This window comes from Sceloporus occidentalis, unplaced genomic scaffold, assembly GCF_023333645.1.
Source record: "Sceloporus occidentalis isolate IW3139 unplaced genomic scaffold, rSceOcc1.0.p SCAF_25, whole genome shotgun sequence".
In the NCBI taxonomy this organism is placed as follows: Eukaryota; Metazoa; Chordata; class Lepidosauria; order Squamata; family Phrynosomatidae; genus Sceloporus; species Sceloporus occidentalis.
In genome coordinates, this window is record NW_028317005.1 from 11276563 (window position 1) to 11304373 (window position 27811).

At 39.2% G+C, this 27811-nt stretch overlaps 1 protein-coding gene across 2 annotated transcripts in view; it reads right to left on the bottom strand.

Annotated features, from left to right (window-relative positions):
• The window catches only part of LOC149300404 (traf2 and NCK-interacting protein kinase-like), a 98471-nt gene that overhangs the window by 22215 nt on the left and 48445 nt on the right, over nucleotides 1-27811 (bottom strand). For both annotated transcript variants that reach the window (XM_089485355.1, XM_089485354.1), the window contains exons 10-18: nucleotides 27611-27677; nucleotides 26723-26927; nucleotides 15649-15759; nucleotides 12217-12417; nucleotides 7917-8081; nucleotides 5182-5418; nucleotides 4872-4978; nucleotides 3789-3952; nucleotides 2730-2827 (exon numbers count right to left, since the gene is read on the bottom strand). In XM_089485355.1, the coding sequence (XP_089341481.1) occupies nucleotides 2730-2827; nucleotides 3789-3952; nucleotides 4872-4978; nucleotides 5182-5418; nucleotides 7917-8081; nucleotides 12217-12417; nucleotides 15649-15759; nucleotides 26723-26927; nucleotides 27611-27677 (1355 nt within the window). The remainder of the gene's footprint in view (nucleotides 1-2729; nucleotides 2828-3788; nucleotides 3953-4871; nucleotides 4979-5181; nucleotides 5419-7916; nucleotides 8082-12216; nucleotides 12418-15648; nucleotides 15760-26722; nucleotides 26928-27610; nucleotides 27678-27811) is intronic.

A 27811-nucleotide genomic window follows, 5' to 3' on the forward strand; every position in this document is an offset into this window, starting at 1 on the left:
GATAATATATTCTTTGCTTTTGTAGAACAACAAAGGACAACCCAGGGCCGGCCCGACAATGGAGCCGAGTGGGGCAACCACTCCAGGCGGCACTTTTGAAGGGGCGGCACTTTGCCGCCCCAAGCCCTTTTTTTTTTTTTTTTTTTAAACCGAGAAGAGAGAGAGAGAGGGGCGCCGAGTGGTTTTCACTTACCAAGTTGTCAGTACCAGCTCGGCGCCTCTCTCTCTCTCCTCTGCGAGCCCTCTAGCTCGGTCTCGGTGCCGGCTTGTAATGTTGAGCGCCGGAAGATGACGTCATTTCCGGCGCTCAGCATTATAAGCTGGCACCGAGACTGAGCAGGGAGACTCACCACAGGACTGCTGAAAGGTAAGTACGGGGGGGGGGCGGCATTTTGTCTTGGGCCGGCCCTGGGACAACCATGACACAAGCAAACATTTTGTTATCAATCGTTAATCCCTTCCAATCCACGCAAGCAAAAGCCTGCTAAGCTACATCTAACAGCAGGTACCGGGTGGTTATTGTTTCAACAAGTGCCTCATTGAGATGCAGGTCATAATTAAACGGGTTGCCAAATCATTAAACATATTAACATATACACGCAAATTGTGTATTCTTGATCTTACATTTGACAGCTTATTGTATTAATATTCTAAAATTGAATTCAGTAGTGGTGTGTATGTTTATTACAACATTACATATGTTATGACACTGATAATGTCGTATATGGCATCATGTTAATGCAAGATATTATCCATGATCCAGGACAATGTATATTTTATATCGGACACCGCAAGTCTTACTGGAGAAACAAAAAGCAGTAAAATGGAATGGTATAATTTCATTGGATACATTATACTATTACCACACTTCTGTGCTAGGTTCTCACAGGAGGAATAAGGTGCTGATAAGGTTTTACATGTTTTGTCTGCACCAAAGTTGATATGATTTTGTATTAAGTCCAGGAAAAACACAAGCCAACTTTTAATAACGTACAGTCCAAATCATAAAAAGGCATCCACTTGGGCAAAGAATTTGGAAGAACTCTTGTTTCTCTTTATGTGTATATATACAGACTATTGCAGTATGCTTCAGAACTGAAGAAGAGATGACAACTCTCGAAAACTTGTCTTTTGAATATTATGTTACTCCAATAAAAAAAAGGACTTTTGCCACTACACCGGCACGCCTCCAGAAACGATGAGCGCGGCAACCGTGGCTGTGTGTCGGGACTTGATGTCAAATCCCGGCGCACAACACTGAAGCCACGCCCACCGTCTTCCACGCTCTCTGCACCGGAAAGACAGAACACAGAAGAAGAAGAGGAAGAGGAAGAATGAAGAGGAGGAGGAAAAGTGACAGAGGAAAGGTAGGAAAAGATTCAGGGAGAGTGGATTACTAAGTGTGTGAGAGTGATGGGTGTTATGCTGTAGTTTATGCTGAATGTTTGTGAATGAGGGTTTCAGATAGCATGGATATTTAAGTGTGTGGGGGAGTAGCATGGCATAGGGAGGCTGTAATCACATTCCTATCATGCCCAGATTCTAGCATGTACTGTCTGCCTATGAATGATAGGATTGCGATTGCTATTAATTATAGATATATCTATATATATATAGATATCTATATATATCTATATATATAGATATCTATATATATAGATAGATATCTATATATATCTATATCTATATATATATATCTATTAATATTGTTATTGACTTTTATGTCTATTAAAACTGAATTTCCAGTTTTGGTCCAGAATTTTCATTTCGATGCATCCCTATACTAAGCCAGTCACTGAAATGGTAGGCCTACATCACATCAATGTTTGGCTTAGTATATAGTGATAGGGGTTGTACTGCAATATTGTCAGTGTCTGGCTCAATGTATAGTGATAGGCACACATTGATGGTGGTACAGTGTAATTCCTAAGTATATAATAATGTTATGCTGTACCACTGTTGGTGCGTGCCTCAGTATATAATAACAGTTATCTTATACCACAGTCAATGTTTGCCTCAGTGTATAATGATAGATGTTATGCTGTACCACAGTCAATGCGTGACACAGGACAGAGGTGCCAAATACTCTAGGTATGAGCCTGCGTCGTGTGGCAGTCAGGCCCAATGGCCGTGCCTCAGCTCTTCATCCCAGAGGTGGGATGAAGAGCTGAGGCACGGCCATTGGGTGACGCGGTGCATGCACAACAGCCGTTTTCATTTCATTAGGCGCCGGTGGGAATTACTGCCGCACGACGGCTGCTTTCAATGTTGCGGGCAGCCGCTTTGGTGGTGCAATAGGCCACTTGACTAGACTTGCCCCCCAGGCCTTAGGCTGCCAGCCCTCCCCTGACAGGAGGTAATGATATCTCTAGCTCAAGAGAACTTTGAAGAAGTGTTTAAAATATACACATATCTGTGCAAGGTGTCCTTTGATAATCTATACAATGTAGTGATGGTGAATATTTCACCTACCGTTTATAAATGAAAAAATTGTTGCGGGATTTTATCTTTCAGACCTTCTATCGGTAACATTACAAAACATGCTGTAAACAGATCATAAGAAAAGCTAATAAAAACGAATACGGAAGAGAAACAACGTGAATGAAAATTCTCTATTGTCATTACTAATTGTGTCAAATAAATTTGTGAATGGTCCTCCTTGTGGCTGAGAGAGGAAATTGTAGCGTTAATAAGAGAAACGTGGTGAATGAAATCTTTAATAAACTCACAGCGGGTCGGCTTGGCCGCGTCACATCTCGGTTTTCTTCTGGCTTAGCGTTAGGGGCATCGTGTGGCAACAGTGGCGATCCTTCAGGCTTATTGTTTCCTGCTTTTTCCAAGAAAAATATCAACATAATCAGCATTTATAATGTGCAAAAATGGCAAACGTGTACAATTAAGTTTCTTCTTCATTTCCCGCGTTATGACTTTGTGGTATGTATTCACTAACATTATAATGTGCAGAAGACATAATGTAAATGAACACAATAAATGGGAAAACCACCCTCGTATCAATTGTAATACATTCACTTTAAAATACTGTATTGTCTAAACTTACTAAAAAAAATACTTTTATTTGTTTTTAAAACCAATTTGTAATAAAACCATTTAAATCATTGAAAAAGGGGGGGGGGGGGTTGAGAAAAAAAAAACCAAAACATTTTATGTTGCTCATCGTACCCGAGTTTGAATGGTTAAATATCTAAAACCAGCATTTTGTTCTTTTCTTACCTTTAAATCCATCTCCAATTGAGCCCTTAAATTTACTGAGGCTTAATTACGATTAACAGCAAGGCACCTTTGAGAAGGGACAATAACAGAACAATTGTCTTCCTATTTGATTATGTTTCTTTAACAATGGTCTGAGCCAGACAGCACTAAGCAGAGTGGGTACAGATACTGTACAGCGTGTGCTTAGAAGAATCCCATTGTGATTAGATGTTCTAAGAGAAGAACGCAGCTGGAAACCGGATGGGAGTGGCAAAGTGTTTTTTTTCATTATTATATTTTCTTTTACAACAAGGAACATGTTTTATTAACCTAATTCACCTAAGCACAATATGCTGCAGCATGCGCGCTCAGGTGAAGCCGATAAGAAAGCCAGAGCTGAGCTCCCACGCACACAATCTCCTCCAAGAGCTGCGTGTGGGAGGAAGAGTGCGGTGCACAGTTATTATTCTGCACGGTGACAATGCCGCCCTAATGCTTGTAATGCCTTGGGTCTAGGTTTCCGTAGGTGTATCCTATAATGTCAGCGATGTTACACTGGGAATTGAAACAAGCCTTACCTCTCACTCGGTTTCTTTCACTAGAGCCTGCCTGCGAACCAGGCTGTGAACCTCCCTGGGAACTGGGCTGGGAACTTGGAGTACTTGAACTGGAAGAGCTCCCACTGCTGGTTCTCTGGATTGGGTTCTCTATGATGGTCTCAGTCCTCCTCAGATCAGGGTTACTGCATAATAGGATTGTCATTGAGTCAGAGGTCAAAGGTAGATATGGGAAAGCATCAAAGAACAATTATGAAACAGATGCAGATATCACATGTATTTTTCCTTCAAGCTATCTGTTTCACTGATCTCTGTCTTTGCACTAAATACGTACTTGTGTAGCTTACCGGTGGCTTCACACAGAAACATTCCATAGAGAAAAGGAAGACTGGTGTGGGGCAGATATGTTTATTAGAAAAAATTACACATGACTACTTCTTAAAACAAAAAAAGGTTTAGAACACATTGAAAAACAAAGACAAAACGTGTTGACAGCTCAATGTTGATCAACATTTTTCTTTAATAAGTTAACCCAGTAAAAGACGTAGAGAAAGCATATGGCTGGGATCATTCCAAGGGAACCTGATATTTGCTAGTCTGTCTTATTTCTGCAAACTGATGTTGTGTTTCAATCTAGAGCCTGTGGAGATCAATGTTTTGAACACAGTAGGAAATATGTCATTGCCACAATGAAATTTGTCCAAATCAGTACCAAGAATTTCCATTCATAGTATTCCAATTTGCTTTTGGAACGAGAGGCGTATTTATACGAGGCGCTACCTTAAGCCTGATCAAAGGCAACACTGTTACCAACTCCTGGCATACACTTCTCTCACCTCACATCCACATACTGTAAAACCAACATTGGTTTTAATCATATGCAATGGGCTATATTCAAGTAAACAGAACAGAATTTTGGTTTAGAAAAAGTCCCTCCAACTTAATACGCGTTAAAATGGAAGTATACATTGGAATTCCAGTTATGGATGCCAAGGCAAGCCTAACCAAGACATACCAACAGTCCCGAAGACAACTCTTAACATCTGGATACTTAGACTGTACCTTACTTTCCCTATACAACCAGAAGATGCTGTCTCTGCTTACCTGGCTCTTATAGGCTGGGCACCCAATCTGTTTCCTAAATTGTTGCCATTTCCAGGACAGTTCTTTCGTGTTAATGCAGGTGATATAGAAGTAGTCCTCTGAGGTACCTGGAATTAGAGAAGATCAAGGAAAATGCTAGATTGCATTAGCAAGCTCCACACATTTATTGACAACTCATTACTAGGGATTAAGCCAACAATGCACTCTCCGACTGATGTAGTTAAACATTCAGACACTCGCCGCAAGTAGCATTAGAAACATTAGCTCTCTTAAATGGAGTAAACAGGTTTTAATTTAAATCAATTTGTACCTTGGGTGGAAGGTCTTCCTCCTGGCGTAACCATGAACTGCGATCAAACTTTTCAATACGAGGAGGAAGAGGAGGGTTTTCAGACGTTGGGTCAGAGTTTTGCCTTGGCATCTCAGGTCGATGAGAGACAATGCCCTCCTGGAACGCGGACATTCCCTTGTTAGACTGTTCGTGTAGTGATTGTGAGGCCGACATGGATGATCCCTGGGTTTTCACAGATACCAGAAGTGGAAGTTGCTAAGGAAGATATGGAATGGGTTACCTACCAGATGCTTTTAAAAACCAAGCACTCAATCATTTGTGTGTTTTTTAATTAAATTTGGTCACTGGAGAGACACCGACAAAGAGTGATACCAAAATCTGCATGAAAAAAAATAAATAGATGTGCTACCTATATAATGTGCACAAATGACAGAAACGTTTCTAAATATTGCTCAGGAGGCAACCGGTTCAACTGTTTTGCATGCGTTGCATTACTAGTTGTTTATTTCTATGATACAGTAAAGGTTGATTGGGAAACGCACATAAAGAGCAAAAAATGACATTTATACAGCACTTTGTCTGTGAAGCATCGCATGCCTGATTTGTGTATCTCTGTTAGAGGAAGTGAACAACACTGTCGGGAACATTGCATTCCTTGCCGGCCTAATGTCTGCCATACTTGGCCACAAAAAGACTAAAGTAGGTTAATGTCTGTGGAAAGGCGATGAATATATGGTAATAACATTTAAAATATATACTTAGTTTTCAGTAACAAAAAGTGTCCCCTTTAAACTACGGTTTATTGCCCCTTGCAAATGCAGAATCAACCCTTTAGTCATTTGCTTCCTTACGCACCCCCTAGATCCCGAGGCCGAGGTGTGCCTGGATGAACACATCTCCTGACTGCAAGAGTGACTTTGCGACGTACTCCCTACCAGCCAGCTGTGGCTCCAGCTCACGCGAGTTCAAGGAGGTCTAACAAGATGTTACAGAAACACTAACAAGATGTGACAGCCTTCCTGCCAAGCAGCCGAAAAAGTCACACGACGGAGGGTGTGGTGCTTCTTAACAGGATTTATTTTCCCCCCAACAGGTACATGATGCATACTAAAGTACTAAAAAGGTACTTTAATATGAATTTATTATTGGTGGGACTGCACAGGACACTAAATAACCCCCCTAAGTATGCAGGAGATCATATCTCATCATGGCAGATGGTCAACAGAGATGATCAAATTCCATGCATTATCAGATGTGCAGGTAGAACTCGACACAACCTCCTGATGTTTTCCTCATTTTATTTTAATCAGCCCCACTTATCATATTTGCATGCATTACCTTATCTTGAAATGAAGTTTTTGTATGCAGTGAACGGAAATAGTGATTTGCTAATATATTACGCAAGAATAATGTAATAAGTGGGTTCGTAACAAAATGTGTACTGTAAAAAACACCTATAAAATTGCAATTTTATTAAAGTGTTTTGTATTAATTTCAGACCTTGGTGTTTCAGAAGAAAAGAAAAAAAGGGAAAATATGCTTTTTTATTATTTAGACACAGTTTAGTTTATTTACTTTCCTCAGATGTACAGATCAAAGTGAAAGATCTGATTGTTTTCCGTGTATGCCTAGAGTCTATCTCACATCTGCACATGTACGTGTGTGTGTGGGGGGGTGCAAGATTCACACGGAAAAGGATGCTGAAGATGTGGACCAATTGTAAAAATATTCATGTGCCTGGATTGTTTGTCAGCCTTTTCACCTATTCGGACGGAAAGGCAGGACGTAGATAAGGTTCGCCCACAAAAGCAGTCAGGAAAACACTAGTGTGAAAAATCTGAGAAACTTTTGAGATCTTGGCTTTCAAATGTTCTTAGTAGGATATACTACAAGATACAAATACATTTATAAATCTCACTATATTTCATCTCCATGTTTATATAATGCGCGAGTACACAGGAATACATTGCGGTTAGCTGGTGTCATTTTCTTTTTACGGTATTAATCAGAAAAGTGGCTATAGTCGTGTCAGCCCATGAGGAAAAGGAGTCTTAAGAAGAAGATGTTTTATGTTGGCCCAATAAAAGATTGGACTAAAGACTCCTTACCTACAGTATGGTGAAGATGACTTTCTTCCCAGTTTATAGAACGGAATTTTGCAATAAGGTATTCATTATTTGCATACAAGACATTATTTGCATTATACCGATAAATGTTTTATGTTTGGTTTTAAGTTTTATTAGGGGTAAGGCCATTAAAATGTTTTGTTTTTTCCCCTCAAATCAATAAAAGTTGAAAAGCAGGTATACGACAAGAACCCTAAAATATACTAACAAATGCTATTTGTCACCAGGAAGCCTAATGGCAAAAGACATTACTGCCCATGAAACCCATTGGCTCTGGCCATTTGGCAATTGAACAGTTGCCAGAGGTCCCAAGAGTCATACCACTAGCTAAAACAGTGGGGACCTAAGCCACATCCTTTGGGACCATCCCTGAAAGATTGATAAAGTCGAACTTTATTGCCCTTTAGTGCATCAAATATTCAAAGAATGAAATCTAAGAGTTCATAAGCTTTCACAACCACAGATGAACACTTTCCTAAGAATATGAGTTCTTGAGAGTTTATGATGCTACATCCTATTCCCTGAACCCATTATTCCAGTAGCGATTATCACAAACTTCTAAAGACTCTAAACAAGAGCAACAGAAATTGTGTACAACAAAATCACATCTAGTTATGTTATTGGTACCTGTGGATCAATTTGTCTGTGCATGGGTGGTGTCCGTGCAGGTTGTACTCCACTAATGCTAAAGGACTCAGACCTCGGGGGCAAATTTGGATCAGATATTCTGTTAGCTGCTTTATGTGGCATAGCAGGTGAACTCTGCCGATTGAGTCGGGTACGTTCTTCTACCTGAGCAACAAAAACAAAAAACAAACCACATTAGCCTAAAAACCAAATCCTCTCTCGTTTTCTTCAGTCGATCTCCATGGAATCTATATTTCACTTTCCAAACCAGTTGACTTAAATACAAGAGCAAAAAGTCATTAAAGTAAGAACAGCTACTACAGTACCCCTACTAATAATGGCATAATTCTAAATCAAAGGCCATTCATAAACCAAATCAATGAATTATTACCAGTTATTGATACTGGTGAGGCTAAGAAGTCTATACAGAATACAGGATCTTCAGATAGTGATTTAATCAATCAATGCTCTAAATCTATATAGCTGATTATATGATATATACAGTTACTGAGGTAGACTGGAGTATAAACTCATAAGCCTCGCTATTGAACATATCTTTGTTCTTTAAAACACATGGAAGGTGGGCTCATGGTTTGCACCCACTATATGTGCGGAGCTGGGGTCCTTTGCTTTTTCACTATTTCCAAAACTCTATATATCATTCGTGACAAATGATTTCATTACTTTTGCTATTATGAAATGAGTGTTTATTTAAATAATGGTTAATCAAATGGTATGTTTGCATTGAGTAAAAAAAATGGACTTGTATCTCATGTTCTTGTAATGATTAAAATTTCCTTACGGTACTGGGAATAACTTCAAAATATTAAGTAGAATACCATGGATTACAAATTACGTTCAGACAGGGTTGTTCGGATAATTAGTCTCAGGAGATCCTCACTTGCTTTGCCGTTAATGTTGTGTTGCTCAAGGGTAACAAATGACGAAAAGACTGGTTTAGAAAGTGATATATATATATATATATATATATTGCTAAAAAGGAACAAAAAATTAAGAAATTGAATTTACATGTGAATAAAGGTAACTATGGACTGTGACAAGAAGCAGTGATGGCTTTCACAGTGAAAAAGTGCAGGTACTTATAGGAGGCTGTGGGCAAAGTGGGGACAACTCAATGCCTTCAAACGAGTAATTAAAACAAAAATGATGGTCTATCAAATGGCACATTAAACAAACGTAGTGCTAGAAGGGCAATATAATAATTAGATATAATATATATTGTCAAGGAGAATAACACAGAATGGCCATTTTTAGGTCACTAGACCACAAATCTCTTTGGTCAGAATAATTCACCGGTGAATGTGGAATAAGGCCCCTGAGAGTACATGCACCTTTCCATCTGTGTGAGATACCGTATAAACATTGTATAGCTGGCCATGCAAACCGACAGACTCTTCCCATCTGACAGTGCTCTCATGCTGTGACTCCTTTTGCTTTCTAACTTAAATTAAACAAAGTGCTTAAAAACATGCCTCATTTGAAATAAAGAAGACATTATTTTGAACATAAAGATCAGAGAACGAGGAGTTATTGTTAATCACCATTTCACCACCACCACCTAATCACCTTCCGAAGAGTTAAGACAGAAGATTAATCAATGAGGTACCATAAGCATTATACTAGTAGCTCTAGAACATACAGACACAGCTATTTTACAATCTTGTTAACAGTTTTCTAAATATGAGACCAGTAGATTACTTTGTCCATATCCAACTGATTATAGTTACATCGTTATACTTTTAGGGCCCGTGGGTAAATAAAGTTATTCTTGCCACGGTACACATAATGAAACTTCTCTTTCAGCAGAACCCAGAGAGGTGAAAAACTAATTCTGTGGACAATGTGGGTTCACTAAGCTTAGCGTGCAGAAGATAGGGACACTGTCACATCCTGGTTAACCCTAGGTACAAGCACGACAGGAGCCGTCAAGCCTGAAAGCCTTGTGGGCCGAGTGTTGGACAGGAAAAAAGTAGGCAAGACCTACAAAGAGTGCTGTTCTAAAACAGAAAAAAAAAAAACCACTGGAAACCACTAAACAAATCCAGACTAAATCAGTTGATTGCACGTATGAATGTAACGAAAGTTATACTTGTAATACCAACAGATGTTGGTAGTAAGATGGGGTCTAGATTGTGGTATACCGATAACCAATAGTACAACTACAAAACCCAAATAAATGTCTGCCCAACTGTAACCAGCCTGGAAAAGGATAATTCTGTTTTTTTCTATAGATTTTTGTGCCCGGAGACCTGAAACGTTTTCTTTGGGAGAAAACAAACAGATGATGATGACGATGACGTTTTCATTACAATGCTACTTAAAACAACGCTGCCATGAAGAAAGAGATCTATATAAGATAATAAACCATCAGAGAGACAGGGCAACAAAAGGATTCAAGTGAGCGAAGAAGAGGGCAGTAATGCTTGCACACAGATATGGATCCAAGCCCACAGAGACAGCTGTTAGGAACCCACAGAAGGCAAACACAACAAAGCAAGAGACCGAGGGACACGTAAGCCTTTACACCACAAACAGCCACCGGAATACAGCTTAGATTTCAGACACTGTGGCTGCCTATCATGAATGGGTTAATGTATGCTTTTTTTTTTTTTAAAGCAGATACAGAAATCTAAGTATAGGCTCAGATTATCAGAAATACACTAATCATGCATGACCGCTCTCCAAGTGAAGTTATCTAATAGGATAAGTCGTGAATATAATTTTTGTTCTTCACAGTTGATTGTTAAATGGTTCATGCATGTTAATTTAGTTAAAAAAGTGAAACCTCTCATGACCTTGGAATATCCAGTGTCCCTGGCTGGACTACATCCTTGTGAGCGGGACCCTTTAAGGGATGTTAATGATTTTCGCCCTGGTTCATTTTCTGGTGAGTTCACTTGGAGTAAGTATCTCACTTCATCATCTAGAGATTGCACTTCGCTCTGTGTTGCTTGTGCCCAGGGCCCTGACTTGGAAATCTGAATTGAAGGCAATATCATGGATGGAGCTAAGTTGTCCACTTTCACACGACCTGAGGCTTGTAGGTTCTGAGAATTTGGCCTACTTGAGGGCTGCCAACTAGAAGATGCATCTTTGGTTACCAAGGACACCTGCTGTTCGATAACAGAAGTATGTTGCTGCTTAGCAGGAAGAACAGGCGAATTACTAAGAGATCGCTGTTGAACCTGGGAGTGGGATCACACAAAATTATACTATTACAACACAACATTAAAACTCACAATGGCAAAATTAGATTATTAATGGAGCATGCACATTCCATTACGATGAAAAACTGGTTTACAGTGACACTGAAAACTGTATGAAGGTTAAATCGCTTAAAATCAGTAATTGTTAGCAATGACTGCTAATGATATGTTATTATTGCGCTACGCAAGTCTTGGTTTCCCAGAAAACATTGTCAAACATGAGCGCTTAGTCGCCACGTTCTGAATATGAAGCCGCTTCAATGGCTGGTCGCAGGGCATGGAACTCAAACCATAGGAAATCTCAGATGGCCAAGGATACTTTAACAATGTCTTGCTTTCCATGAAGATAATCAATATATCCAAATGGCTAAAAACAATATCTTCTCACCCAGAATAATACATACTTATAAAACATATTTATGCTTGTGATGTTAAATGACAAGCAATGGCAGTTTGAAACATTGTCCTTCAGGATATCATGAGGCTTCTTAGAGAGAGTGGTACAATTGAAAACATAGAAAAGTAAATCAACCATCATTGACTAGAAGCACAACATAATCCACAAATCACTACATAAAACGGCACACAGTAATACGTAAAAAATGATCAACAGGGATCTAAAAATGCACTGCTGGGGAAAGAGTGCGGTAAAATCGAAACCTTTTGCTAGCTAAAACATTATTTAAGGGATGAAGGTGGCCAACCATGATACGTTCGCTGTACTTTTTACCACTCCACAAAACTACTAGCTCCATCATTGAGGTATGTGCTGTGGAAATGAAGGAAAACCAGGTGACTGCGCATGTAGCAGGCATTCAAGCCTGAGTTTGGCACAGAAATCAAGGAAAGCGTATGATGCCCTCATCCCAACATCTACGCCTACTTCTACACCGCAATAATCTGATGTTTATTCACAGAAAAGAGATGAGCTTCTGTACACAATGGCTTAATGTTATTAAGATAATTTACATACTCGCTACGTTATATCAGAAACACAATACCTTGGAAATAATAACTGTTATGGCATCAAATTTCATTTTAATGAACATTCCTTAAGAATAAGCCAGCCATACCTCTTTTGCCCAAGCTGGCTTCTCCGCGGGGTTTAGTCCTTCTTTGTAATGATAGAGTGGCTTCTTGTCCGATGCCCTCTGCTCTTGTCGTTGCTGTTGCTGCTGCTGCTGAAGAGAAACCAAGTAATCGCGCTCTTGCTGCAATTGCCTCTGTAGTCGTTCTGCCTGTCTTTGTTCTTCTAATTGTTTGCGCTTATATTCCTTAAAAAAAAACCAAAAAAAAAACAAAAAAACACAACAAAAAAGTTACACATTAAAAGTATAGACCAGAATATTTCCCCCGCTGGTCTAATCCAACACAGACCTTGGTTTTTTTTTTTTCTTTTCTTTTCTTACTCCCACATGCTATAAAGTTTCAGATAGCAAATGAAAAAGCCTTTGCATGACCAATGGAGTACATGATAACATACAAATCTGTGCAGCCCGCAGTGACTAAAGGTAGTAGACTACATACCGAGCAACTACGAGTTTGTAGTATCCAGAAAAACTACATACGGAGCTTATTGTTATCTTTTAGTTATTTAGCGCCAACAATTTACGCAGCGCTTCATACAATACATATATTCAAGGGGTATGACGAGACTAGAACTGACAGACTAACCAATACATTAGGTAAAGAGGGCCCTGCTTGCACGTTTACAACCTAGAGGGTATGTACAATAAGCAAAGTTTGAAAAGTTGTCGTCTCACCACAGCAGCCAAACTGTCTCAATTGGACCATTCTTCAGACTACACTAGATCCCTTTTTTTATACATAGATATATTTCTTCCTTTGTTCCACACTGAAGAAAGAGACCACTAAGTTACCAAAAACGTATATAGCTTGTACGTTGCCCCCAAAAAAGTATCAACTTTGATTAAAGAGTCCATTTGTCTCCACCAGGGATTATATATATTGTGGTTGCAGTATACAGCGGCCGTGTTAATTTATTGGTACTTAGTCAGTTCAAGGGTTGAGTCTTTACACCAAAACAGGCTAAATGGTTGTTGGGTGCCATCAAGTTCTATTTTTCTATGTTTCTAGGACGGTGCTTTTTGGACAAATGTAACATGCAAACCACATACAAATGTAATCCATGCCACTGGTAACATGAGCAACATCACGACAGACCATGCACAAGCACATGATGGAGTGAAGAAGCTAGGACATCAGCTCCCATTACCAGCAGTAGAGCTTGTTCCTGCAGTAACTGCTGCTGCAAAATCTCTAACTGTCTCTGTTCTTCCTCTAACTGGCGTCTGATGTATTCCTGGCATTTGCAGCAAGTGAAGGAGAGAGAAAATCAAAGAAAAGACTTATTCGGCGAATAGTTAGTACAGTGAGAGAGAAACATGTTAGGTACCCTAAACAGTCCTAGTGGCTGTTGTGCTGCAGCTCCTTCCTTAGAATGGTGGATGATGGGGATTGTTGTCTACCTAGAGTTGGTACAGCCATACAGAATATATTTGCATGAACAATTCAAAGGACTAGGTTGCTTTCATCCCTGAAGAATAAAAGTACTGGCAGCACGTACAGAGCATTGTAATTGTGAAGTGCAGTCACTGTGCCAATTACAATTCTGGCTGAACGTATACTTTGGTATTCAGAACAATTTTATGATAATAACTGCAGCCTCCGAAATCCATATTTTAGCCTGCTTGTCAAAGGAATATGAAAACGCAGCGTTGAAGTTCATGTTAACATTTTTAAGTATAATGTTCTTAATGGTCACCTAAGGTAAGAGTTTAAAGAACCAAAATGCTTGATACTTGGGCATTAATTATGCTTCATCCCGATTCCCACCGTAGAAGTAGGCAAGACAGCCTCCTACGTATAGAAGTCAGGTTTGGCATAACCATTTGGGACTTGAAGGGCTGAGTAATGCCTTTAAAATTACTTTAAAAGAGAAAATTTTTGTTTTTTTAATGACTGGTAATTTAGGATGACTTGCTAATTTGCCACATTTAAAATGTTTCAGATCATCCAACTCATTTTAATATAAGACTATGTGAGCCAATACAAAATGCAGCTTTTAAATGATCATTTCACTAATTGAGGGTAAAGAGTCAATCAAAACCTATATCACTCATGTCAAAAAGTAATTTTCCCCTAAACCTAATCCGTAAACCATCCTAAACCATCCGTAGTGGCAACAGCGACAATCAAATGCTTGTGATAACTGGCAGTGTGCCTTTGCCAATGCAGTGGAGGAATTTCAGCCACTCTTCTTGGAAGAATTGTTTTAATTTAGCCACATTGGAGGTGTTTGGAGCGTGAACTGGCTTTTTAAGGTCACGCCACAGCATCTCAATCCGATTCAAGTCAGAACTTTGACTAGGCTACGCATTTTGTTTCTTCTGAGCCATTCAGAGATGGACTTGCTTTTGTGCTTCCGATCATTATACTGCTGCATTACCCAACGGCGCCTGAGCTTTTAGGTCACAAACTGATGGCCTGGACATTCTCCTTCAGGATTTTCTGGTCCCATCAATTATGGCAAGTCACCCAGGTCCTAAAGCAGCCCCGGAACATCACACTACCACCACTGTTGGTATGATGTTCTTATTGTGTAACGCTGTTAGCTGTAAGAGGACCCATGTCTTCCAAAAGTTCCACTACTGTCACATTAGTCCACAGAATAGTATACAAAAAGGATTTGGGATCATCAAGATGTTTTTTGGCAAATGTGAGATGAGCCTTTGTGTTCATCAGCAGTGATTTTTCACCTTGCAATTATGCAATGGATTTTTATTGTGGAATCGTGAACACTGACCTTAACTGAGGCAATTACTAAAGGGGCAATTACTTTTTCACATAGGTAGGGCTATATATATATAAATATATATATATATATATATATATTTTGTTTTATACATTAAATCAGCATTTAAAAACTGCACTGTGTGTTTCGCTGGGGTTATCTCTGTCTAATATTAAAATTAGGCTGATTATCTGAAACATTTAAGTGTGACAATGATGCAAAAATAGAAAAGAAAAAAAAATCTGGAAATACTTTTTCACAGCCCAGTATATATATTAAGTGGTATCACAGCTAATAAAATAACTCATTCTTGTAACTACACCACCTGTAAAGGGCTGATTGAAGGGAGATCCAGATTATAACTGAATTTCTACACTGTCATAAAAAGAATCAAACAACTCAGTAAAACATGCAAAAAAATAAAAAATAAAAAAAATCGCTGCTTCTATTACAGTGAGTTTGGAAAATTCTAAATATCTAACTAGCCAATCACAACTTATTTCTTCAGTACTACCTTATATTCTCCAGAACACTATAATTCTGTAATAAACCTGCATTTGAATTAGTTGTTACATGATTACCAAGCAAACGCAACATGTCTTGTGCATTTCATTAAGAACATTAAATGATAGTAGTTACAAATCTAGCCAATTTGGGTTAAAATAGTATAGAAACATCTAGGGTGACTGACCTTCTCATGTTCTGCCCGCCTCCGTTCTTCCTCTCGACGCATCTGTTCCTCGTAACGTCTCCGCTGGTCCCTTTCCTGTTGCTTTCGCATTTCTTTTTCGCGTCTTTGCTGCTAACGATACAAAGGAAAACATTATAAAAGTACAAAAAGGTATAGTAAAATGATTTCATTATTTATCTTACATCATTGTGATAGTTATTATTGCCAGTAATAGTACTAAGATTTTTTTTGTAGTAGTGACAAGAGCCCTGGAACATATTATATGAACATATCTAACGGTTTGTATTTCCATATCAAAGGGTCATTTGCTTGCGCTACTTACCTATAGTGCCACGATCACATTGTATATGGACTACTATACTTATTATACTTCACCTTTATCAGACTTTAGTAGGTAACAATACACATACATAGTATATAGATATTAATCGGTTACTTTACTTTTAGTGAATTTCACCAAAGTTTAAATGGGATAAAATATTATCTATTTGCTTATTAAATTAAACCCGATACCCCCAGAAACTTCCACTGTATTTATGTTAAATCTATCCCTTACAAAAAAATTACTGCAGTTTTTCTGAAGTAATACTGTAGTTTTTTGGACATGAAAAAACGAATACTGCACTTTTACTGCACTTTTTTTTTTTATATTGCAAACCTACAGTTGTACTTCAATGTACTGCAGCTTTATTGCATTTGTACTTCCGTACAAAAATAACTGCAGTAAAACTGCAGTACAGTGAAGTACAAATGCAGTAAAACTGCAGTACAGTGAAGTACAAATGCAGTAAAACTGCAGTAAATGTGCAGTAATACTGCAGTAAAAGTGCAGTATTGCAGTTTTTTCATGTCCAAAAAACTGCAGTATTACTTCAGAAAAACTGCAGTAATTTTTTTGTAAGGGATAGATTTAACATAAATACAGTGGAAGTTTCTGGGGGTATCGGGTTTAATTTAATAAGCAAATAGATAATATTTTATCCCATTTAAACTTTGGTGAAATTCACTAAAACTGCAGTATTACTTCAGAAAAACTGCAGTAATTTTTTCGTAAGGGTGTGTATATTTGGCTATAAACAATTTTCTGCAAAAGAGCCGACACTTAGATCTTATATCTAAATAGAATAGGCACGGGTGTGGATGATGTTAGGTAACTGCTGCCTGGAAAGTAACAAGTATGATTTCTGCGGGGCATCGATCCACTTTAATAGCGGCCATATACAGTTGGTCCTCCAAAAATCATCAATTCAGCTAACCACTGCACTCTCTTTTAAGACACATCTATAAATTGAAAAGTCATAGTGAGAATGAACTTTTGTAAGACACCAAAACTATAATCAATGTTTCTGAGACAAATACAGGGTTTATGTATAAACCTGTGAACAAAAACGAGCACAATCACACCATAAGATGTGACACTTCCCAGAGATAAATAGTTGTCATGTTCATGCGCCAGACAATCCACAAAGGGTAGGCAGCACTCAGATCCTGTAGTATTACAGAGTAAAGTATTACATGAGCTCCATTGAAGTAATAAATCTCTTTATTCCATGTCAGTTTTGTGAAGAAAAGAGCCAGACACGTTTAAAGTGTTTCGCACAAAGTGCTTAATAAGCTACTGCACCAAAATAAACAACCAAAATGAACTGCCAAAGTGTCACAATTGCACCTGCAATGTATGGCTGAAAACGCCATCTTTTTTTTGCATTATTGTGTCGAAAGCACAATTTTAAGGCTTTACGCTTATCGCACATTCTGCAACGCTTTTATTACATGCACTCCAGTGCGCTAAAAAGGATTTGCAATGCTAATCACCAGCACTTAGCAAAGTAGTCTGTGCGCTTGTGAATTATATATATATACATACACATATATATATATATACATACACATATATATATATATATATATAGGCAAGTAACCACAAAAAGGTAACTAATAACACACATAAAAAAGGAACCTTCTTAAGAAAATGTTACCGTTGCTTCCAAGTCGCGAGAACTAGCTTCTCAAACAGTGGAGAGACAAGGCAAATCCACAGCAAGGACTCACATGAAGCATATGGCAGTTACTATGTATGATGCTTTTTACAACAAATATTACATACATCGTCCTTAAATCCATAGGACAATATGATATGAGGATATGGTGGGAGCTCACCCTTTCAGATATACACTACCACTCAAAACTTTGGGGTCACTTAAAAACGGCCTTATTTTTGAAAGAATGGCTATTTATTTCCATTAAGGTAACGTGAAATGGATCACAAATACAGTGCAGATGTTATAAATGACTATTGTAGCTGGAAACGGCTGATCTTCATAGGCGTAGAGGCGCTTTATCACTCCCATCACTCCTTCGTTCCAACGGCACGTTGCGTGGTTAATCCAAGTTTAAGTTTAAAAGGCTAATTGATCATTAGAAAACCCTTTTGCAGTTACGTTACAGCTAGTGACCCTAAACTTTTGAGCAGTAGTGTATATTCCACTACATAAACGGTATTCAATTATAATATTGTATACTCGATCCACTGAGTTTCTGAACAGCAGTTTCCAGATGTTTTTGTTACAGCGGGATCCATTTAAAGCATAAAAGAGGTTTCATCAAAGGAAAGAGAAGTAGAATCCTAAATCAATAACTTTGCAAGGTTTTTCTGCTTTCTTTGTCTAAAAATGGTTATAAGAGGTCCCATAATCAACATGCTTTAATTTCTTCATAACACTTTTGCAAAGAAAATAAAATCCCTATGTGTAAGGCAGCTACATAAGACAGCCTGATGAGGATCAATCAAGTCTTCGAGTTTGAGATGGTACTTATTGAAACACATTCATTGGATGTATAATTACATGGAACGTCAGAGCATTCACTCAAAGTGAGTTCACTGATCAGCGTGTTGACAATCCGTAAATTCATTCTTATAGTAAACGTGTAAAAAATGAAAGAAAGAAAAACAACTTCATCCAAAATAAAAGGCTAAGTACATATCTATATTCATCTATGTCCATTCAGATTCGTACGAATTGCAAACTTACTTATTTTTGTAAATTCGTTGATTCATACAAAGAGCTCAGAATTTTCATCAAAAATTCCTGGGTCCACATTCACTCACTCTCATTCAATCTCACGCTCACTAAATGTTTCCCTGTCGACCACTTCTGTACCTCCTTCTGCATATTCTTTTATCTTCTCCCTTTGCTTCTCTCTTCAGTCTTTAATCTCCACGGACATAACCCAGCTCTGCAGTGATGTCCTCCCTGACCCGCCAATTGGGGAAGAGGATGTCGCCAAAAGCGCCAACTGATATTCCTATCAGGACAGAGGACGTCACTGCAAGCAACGCCATATAGCCCTCAGTTCATGGTTGGAGGATCGGGGAGGATGTCACCGCAGTGCCGCAGTGTCCGTGGACCTCCTCCAATTGGAGAATTGGGGAGATGCGCAAGTAGATGCGGTTGGCAGAGGCGGAAGTGGTTGGCAGAGAAGTGTGAGAGAGAGTGAACGAGAATGAGTGTGAGAGAGTTTGTGTTAAAGGGGGCATGGGGCAACGAATTTCGTTCCCAATTTAAAAATGCCCCCAAATTTTTGGGGGCCCATTTGCACATGTCTGGTAACTCGTACAACATTTGATAGATGAATGCTATTTTTGGACAGCTGGAGGTTATCCTTGGAGAACCATTTTAAAACAATGCACAGAAAGAAACAGGGGAGCACTGTAAAAAACATATGCAGCCAAAGTCTGGGGTGCTGCTGAAATGACCAATGGTTCTTATCTATGGTCAAATTATGCTTCTATATGTAAAAGATCTATCCATGACTTCTCCAGCATGGAAACATCGAAAAGATATAGTTTTCCAGAATTAAATTACTATGGATGCCAACAGACTTCGTTGTATCAGTAAAATATACCTAGGTTTTTTTAATTTTAGGAGAAGAGCTCAACTTTGATTATGAACAGAGTTTAGAGGCAATGTCCTTCCACCAGAAATAGTGGTAAAATATAGATTTAAAAGAAAAATTAGTTATTACAAAAGGTTATCACTGTAGACAAATACATTGATACAGAGTGACCTAAACCTGTCAACAACAGTATTAGTGCATCAAAGCAGCGATCTGTAATACACTAACACTGTATTATAACGATCATTTATGCAGGAATAATTATACAGGACAGATTTAGATTTTTACGGAGGATGACTGGAGTTGTAGTTCAAATGGAATTACTTTATAAAAGCAAACACTTACTGGAGCTACTGAAGCAAAACATAACACCTGAATTTTGAGCATAATGCAGACAGCGGGGGACTGCTGTTAAATACGCCTGCATATTTCTCACCATGGACATTCTATTTCCACCTGTTCATATACAGACTGCACTTACATGAGCTCACCACTAGAGGGCAATACTGATACTAAATTGCTTAATATTTGGAAAGTCCAAGTACTTGATTTAAGGATTTACACCACATTTATAAAGGCAAATACAGAAGCAATCAATTGCCAGGGTGATTGTTTTTCTTAATGCTGATTGCACCAAACTTCGTAGCTTGTCCAAGAATTGCTCATGTTTTCATGTATACATATGAGTGTTAAACTTAGTAGTTGTATTAAAGTAAGTTGATTTAAAATCGTTGCGATTTATGGTAGTAGGTAGCTGTTTAATACAAGATACAGTAACTTAACAGTCTTGGTACTTTATGCATTTGTACATTTTTTGCAGATGCATAGTTGTGTAGGGGCTAAACTAGAGAAAGTGTCAAGCGGGAAGCACATCTGCAGTCAACTGCAATACATAGTGCATCACAATAACGACAAAGCAGAAACTAAACTCTGTAATTAGCCTAACAAAACAGCTCAATAGCGCTACAATCAAACCATCCTCATCCAATCATTCCCTCTACTTCCACTTTATTCCCTCCTCAAGCTCCTAATAGACTGTAAGCTTGCAGGAGCAGTGTTCTCTTCCCCTTCTGTACCAGTAGTATTAATGCGTATTAACCCAAGTCAAATTGTATATTGTCAGTTTCAAGTATGTATTTCCCCTCTAATGCTCTATAAATAAATGTAACGTCAAGTAAAACACACAAGTTATCAAGTATCTTCCGGGCTCTACGTTTTCCATTGCTCTAAATGGGGAGAGAAGAAAAAAAATGCTTCTCATTTGGGTATTTTATACTGCCAATACACAGCATCACACTCCTTTATAACCCGTATACCTCCCAAGTGTCTCTCCTTAGTAGGTTATCAAATTTAAAACAGAAAAAGGTATGTATGTCAGGTGTGATCCACCGCTCTGCCGGTGAGACGCGTGTTGGGCCCTGGCTATACACCCTGCATATGCAGTCATCAACTGAAACACTTCGGTTTTAAGCTTAGGGATCCTGCTTCAGTTAGGCTAATAGCCCTTTTCTTCCTCTGTCACATTCGTTTGCAGACATCCAGGTATTTAGAGCATTTTTTATGGACTTTTTATAAGAACAAGCTTCCTAAATACTAACATTTTGTGCTTCATGCGAGTGAATGTTTTATATTATATTTTTTCCTACTATTACCTTTTTGAGATCAATTTTCATTATTGTTTTAATTTTGATATTAACTAAAAGCTAAGTTTTAATATCTATAATCTGGATGCGGCGTTAGCAACACTATTCATTTATTAGCTATTTTGTTAGTTACAATGCATCTTCTACAATGAATCCCAGCGTAAGATGCGATGCCTGTCTAATGGATTTTATTTGAATGTAATGGAACTGGGGACTGTTAAATGGACACTCCAGCTATCTCACGTACTCTAATGCATATGATAGCTACGTGGTCCCTTTACATTTCTGAGGCATCCCGCTTGAAATTGCAAGCGGGGTGGATCTGCAAAATCCCCATTATGCATTCGGCCCTTTCCTCATCCATCAGCTATTTGCCATGCATGAGGTGTGTTCAGCCAAACATCTTCTTGCACATGATATACGTACCGCCAGTCAGCTTCAACGCTGGCTCAGCAAACACCATGGGCTGGGGGTTCTGATTGCAAGAGGAGCGCTTTACTGCCACTGACTGGCTGCTTGAAGCAGCCAATCAGCACCAAGAATCATCGGACCGCGGAGGAGGAGAGCAAGTGCTTTATCACCTGACATCCCTTTCTATAAGGCCAGAATGCTTGGTGAGAAAAAAAAAGTCTATCATGGTTTTCTACAGCCCTTAACAATTTAAGTACAAGGGCTATTGTACACCTATAGTACCAAAGCAACGTTTGTTAGGGGTGTTATGAGTCCTTTTCATATTTCTATTTTTCATGCTTCTCATGGTGTCATCTGTGATCAGGCAGGAAAGCAACGTCCACTAAAATTGTGTTCCTGGGTGTGAACAGTGCTGCAGTCCTGATTTTCATACATGATGAACCAGGTACATCACTGGTCATATGGGAACAACTTCTCATGAAGGTGTCAAAGTTACAATAAATTTGTATATAAACAAAATGTTTACTTCTTAAATGTGGAATTAAAATATGTTTATTCGTACAAACACCTTCTAAATAGCCATCAACAGGTGGCATTTAAGAAGCCTCGAAAAAGCCCTGTTCCCTAGGCATGCCTGTAACCACAACCCCAAAAAGAAAGGTTTGGAGGTATGAACAGGTTTACACGTAACCTCGGCCAGTGAAAAGTTAAGATAAGATGAGAATAGTAAAGAAACGGTAAGATGTCTTAACAAGTAGCTTCCACTTTTCTACTTGACAAATGATTAAAAAACTACTTGGGCAAGATAATATTTGGGGCCCAGGGACCTCTTTATTTCATCATTACACACACATCTGTATTAAAGCAGCGACCTCATCCAGAGGACACAGGCCTGCAGTGGTTCTCAAACACTTTGTCAGAAGACCGCTTAAGAAAGCTATTGCACCGTAGAGGCTCAGCTCTCACATTAGAAAGTCTTTCTTCACTGGGATGGTGATGGTGGGATCGCATTCTGGCAGATAAACATCCTTAACATAAGAAAGTCACGGGCCAAGTTAGGTTTAATGCTTTCACAGGAAGAAACGTGGAGAGAGCACAGGGGCCGAAAACAAGTTGTGGTCTAATCGCGGACATCGGGGTCACTCTAAATCACGAGCTCTCATTTTCATTCCAATAAACATTTCTGATTTTGTGGTTCTCAAGTAATTACTTAAAAGCAAAATAAAGGAAAAAAACATTTTTGACTTGCTTTAAAGTGTATATATGATGCAAGACGTTGTTTAATCTGCAGATTATCCAAGGCTTTCAATTTTTTCCTCAGAACAAATTGAAAGACTGAAATGCGGCATATATACTCCTGACCTACTTTTCTGCACACACGAAAAGAGAGGTCAGTCTTAGGACAGTATGGTATTCAAGGACAACAAGTGAAAGAGGGGGGGGGAAACCCCCACATAAAACAGCAGGCAGAAGAAACAGTCTAGAATACAGAAATATAATTTTACATCAATATCAAGCTGCACTTTCATTCTGGAAGCAGCATATTCCCTCTTCCAGCATAGAAAGAGAACACAGGACTTAGGGGTTTATTCACTCAAGAGAGCTTCATCTTTACTCAATGAAGAGCCAACTACAGAGAACTTTAGCATCAGCAGGAGAACAGTGCATTATGCAGGGCCACCTTAGCTATTCTTCCACAGAATAAATACCCCACACAATCAAGCCTGTTCAGGTTTACGCAGCCATCGTTAAAATACTATAATATCAAAAGAACCATTTGGGCATATGTGACAGCCCATGGCGGGTCATCGGCACACTACTCACCTGGCTCACAATGACAGACAGAAGAGAAGGAGACGTGAGCAGGAGTCAATATGTCTACTCGGTTAAAGAAGACTTCAAATATGGGACTCCGTCAATTGCAGCAGTAAAGGAATTGATAAGGCTCAGTTTTATATGTAGGACTCTCCATGCCTTGGCTACTGCAGAGCCAGCAGCAAGTACTCTAGATTACATTAAGATGTCTTTAGAATGACTCTTTTCTGAAGAGAAAGTGGTGGCATGCTCTAGAGGACCCAGCGGAAGCAGTGTGGTGGTAGTGGGTAACAATAGTCATGGCAGTATTTATTGGTAGTATATATATATATATAGTATTATTGTGGTAATATTAGGTATGGGTACTCTTTTTCAGAACATGAGGGTTTAAATCTATATATTTTCCAAATGGAACTGGAGCAGTGGCCAAAGCCTGTTTGGCTGTGATTTAGTTTGGGGGTTTTAATTCTATTTAAGAATTATTTCCCAGATTTGATTTGACGTGAGGTTCACTGCACCCTACTTTAAAGTACTTAAAATGAGCAAATTATATTTTTAGCCATCCCCTCCAGAGATCTGTGCCTTCCAAGAATATCCATGGTCTCTGACATCATTACTGCGAGTGCTCTAGTTTTTGGTAACAGAAATAACAGTTTATTGTCGGGAAGTGTACATAAAAGCCTTGTTCCTTACGAGTGCGAATCGGTGACTCAGTGGTGAAGTAGTTGCATAAACATTTATGGGTGACACCTCACTGCTTCGCTTGCCAAATGCGTGTTGCGCTAGTTGTATTACAAACTGTGTGGTTTGTGTTTCCTTCCTATTGTAAGCTAGTGACTTTTGGCTGACTTTTATGAGACAGTCACGTCGTGTGAACAGACACACAAATTTGTCACTTTATGCACCCCAGCTGAGGAGGATTACAACTCCTATGACGCCAATACCGTGTGTCAGGGTACATGACTAGTTTCCTGGGATCAGTTCAGATATATATCCACTATTCTAAACATCGCTGGGTACACACACATTTACATATATGCACACACACGTAACTACCACAAAAAACGAGGGACAGACCCACTTAAATAGGCTTATAGTTCCCAGGTAAAACGACATGCACATATAGATCACCTATCTCTGGAAAAGGTGCATGTGTTTGCATTTACAGACTCCACAGGCCGTCGGTTCTCTGTTGTAAGTGTCAGTCACCGACAGCCTCCATAGGGGAGGATGGTGGCTCTGCATGGTAACACTTTGCAAACATAATGTCTGTTTCACAATGGTAGCCGTTCATTTTCAAGGCAATCTAGGAAACTAAATGCACTGCATAAACCGAGAGACTTATTAAATCAAGGGCATTGTTCAAGGTCACAAATATGATTGACAAATATGATATGTAAACATATTACAACATGGAAATTGTGAGCTGCATTAAAGGGCACTAAAATCGGAGAGAGGGGGTGGAAAACGAGGCAGAAGTCTTCGTTTCTAGATCCCATTAAAAAAAAGTTTGCCAATGCACACTGTGCATTATTAAAAATGTCTTATTTTTGAGGTCAACATGATATTCTCAAAACAACACCACGAGGGGAAAATGAGGGGGGGGGAAATCCCGATCTTAAGCAGAACTCGTACTATAAAATAGAAAGGTCTTCTCAGGTTTGTGAAGTTTGGTCACATTCTAAACATCACAAAAGTAACAGCTCTCCCGTCCTGCTCTGTGGTAATGAGCTACTTTATTTAGTACCGGTCGGGGCTACTTCCTTTTTTGCGGTCTGCCTGCTGTCTGTACTGAATGCTGATCACAAAGGACATGTTGTCAAACACGTGCTGAGCTCACAGCCCCCGCTGCTTCCCGTGTACGGCTGTCGCTGAAGGGACATGGAGTAGGCGCGCACAATGCAGCAGGATCTAAAAATGCCGCACTGATAATGCCTTCAGATAAAGCAGCAGAGGATAAATAGCACATAATGGCACATTCACTAAACTAAGTAATCTGAAATGCTTTGTTACAGGCAGCACATATTTAACTGGCGCATACATCCCGGCAGTGTTTGTGATCCACTCCAGAGGCAAATTCATGTATGTTTATGTCAAAAATTAAGGGGGTAGTAGAAGCATTATTAAACAGTCATCTAGAGACACCAGACAAGCCAGAAGGCTTGTTTTTCCCTCAGAAATCTCATGATGCTGCCACAACCAGAAGGGATTCAGGGTAGGCGCATGCAAATACTACCCCCTTAATTTTAAATGGAGGGTTTTCCATCACCTTTACCCACCATAACTTATGTAATGGTATTTCTTGGCTACCCCAAGACTCAAGTATTAAGCCAGTATCACAACCTCATGCTGACGAGTCCCATTAAGGACAAAACAGCTGCACCTCTTACCCGAGTTTTGTCTAAAGGCTGTCTTGTACAGCGGGCAATTACTTTCAAGGGATCCATTTATAAAGTGGATATGGAGGCAAAATGTGATCATTGTAGACCTTATTTGCATGCACCTACCCAGAATCCATTGTGTTTATGGCAGCACCATGAGATTTCTGAGGGAAAAATAAGCCTTCTGGCTTGTCTGGTGTCTGTAAATGAGCGTTTAATAATACTTCTACTACCCCCTTAATTTTAAGTGGAAGGGTTTTCCATAACCTTTACCCACCGTAACTTATGTAATGGTCAAAAAAGGGCATGTTGGCTGATGGATCATCATCTGTAGTGATGTACAGATTATAAAAATAAAACCACATAAAGGGCACGGGGTATATGTTGCACACAGACTCTGAAATCAGAGTTGGAGTTGCCTAGTAATTGAGCGCTACAGATATACAAATGGCATTTCCTTTATAGAAACTCACCTTGTATCAGTTTTACACTTTCATAACTGAAACTCTAGACCTGATCTCAATTTACATCGTGACACATTCATAGCCTTACGATCATGGTTCTGACCACTGAAAATAATGCTTTGTTTTACAGTAGACTTAAACTAAGCACTGTACTGTCCAACACGGCTTGTTCTGTTAGCTGATCAGCTCTTTATTGAAAAACCTTATTCTGTTTTGTACCATTTCACTTTACATCACCTTTTCCTGAAGCCTAACCTGTAAATGTAGTCTGCAGCAACAGACGAAGGAGAGACTTAGTCTTTAATGAGTGCTGTGGGCAAAGACCCACTGGTTTGGACTAAGGGATAAGATGATAAATTCTTACTTTTTTGTTAATCTACCTGGTAACGAAGGAGTTTAATTCTTTCCTAAGCAAGTTCTCAAGTAAGCGAATAGTGTAATATTTTTCAGTGGATAGTCTCACCTCTTCTAAACGACGTCTTTGTTCTTTCTGCTCTTCAATACGTTTTTGCCTTTCAGCCAGCAGTTGCCTCTTGTGTTCCTCATTCTCCCGTTGCTGTTGTTCCAGCTGTTGGCGCCGGAGTGCTTCAGAACGTTCCTTATTGGCCAACTGCAGCCTCAGAAAGTCTCGCCTGAGTGTAGACTCACCAGGTAGGTTTAAAATTGAGCTGCAGTATAGAAAAAGGTGGACATAATCATTAAAACACATACACCACACTATCTCAATAGTAACATCTAACAGAATCTTACAGTAAATATATACTAAATTGCTCATGTGACCCATGTGTTGGTTTCTGTAGTCTGGTTTATTGGGTCGACAAAGCCCTCTGTGCTGCTCAATAAGCTGGTTACAAGGCACTGCACTACTTTAAGAGACAGAGAGCAGGGATGTGATGTAATATGTCTGTACCTAGCATATGACCTCAGAGGGGCAAAGCTCTGGGTCATGCCTAGAGCAGCAACTAAGGTAAATATTTCTCCCAAACAAACATCTAGGGAGAGCCAGATCCTCTAGGGTCTCTTCCGTAGAGGAGACTTGCTGAAGTGTTCAAGGAGGATGGTGACCAAAAGGCTCAAACCCCACCCCAGAAATTCTGGTTTTAGTCCAAAATTAAACTGGGATGACTAAACCAGATACAGAGTCAGGAGCAGACTCCCAACTTTTAACTGGCCAAGGAAAACTCACCAAAATGCCGGCAGAACAAATATAATTCCTGAAAACCTAATCAACTGCAAAAATACTATTCCTATGGGCCCACATCCTTCACACAAAGGCCATGGGGAACTTACCCGGAGTCATACCAACGATCTTCTGCTGTGTTTTGATTTCAAATATTAAACACATTCGTACCTTGGCTCCCCTGAATCATTATCTTCTTCCTCCTCTTCACTCCCACTGTATTCATATTCGGTCTCATCTGTAGAGAGAAGTTCCTTTATTTTAATGTGGCCGTTTCATTTGCATTTTTCAATGCTCAGGTTCTCAAATACATAATGTATGCATTTAGAATTTCCTATTAACCCTACTAGAGTTCAGTAGAAGCATGATTGG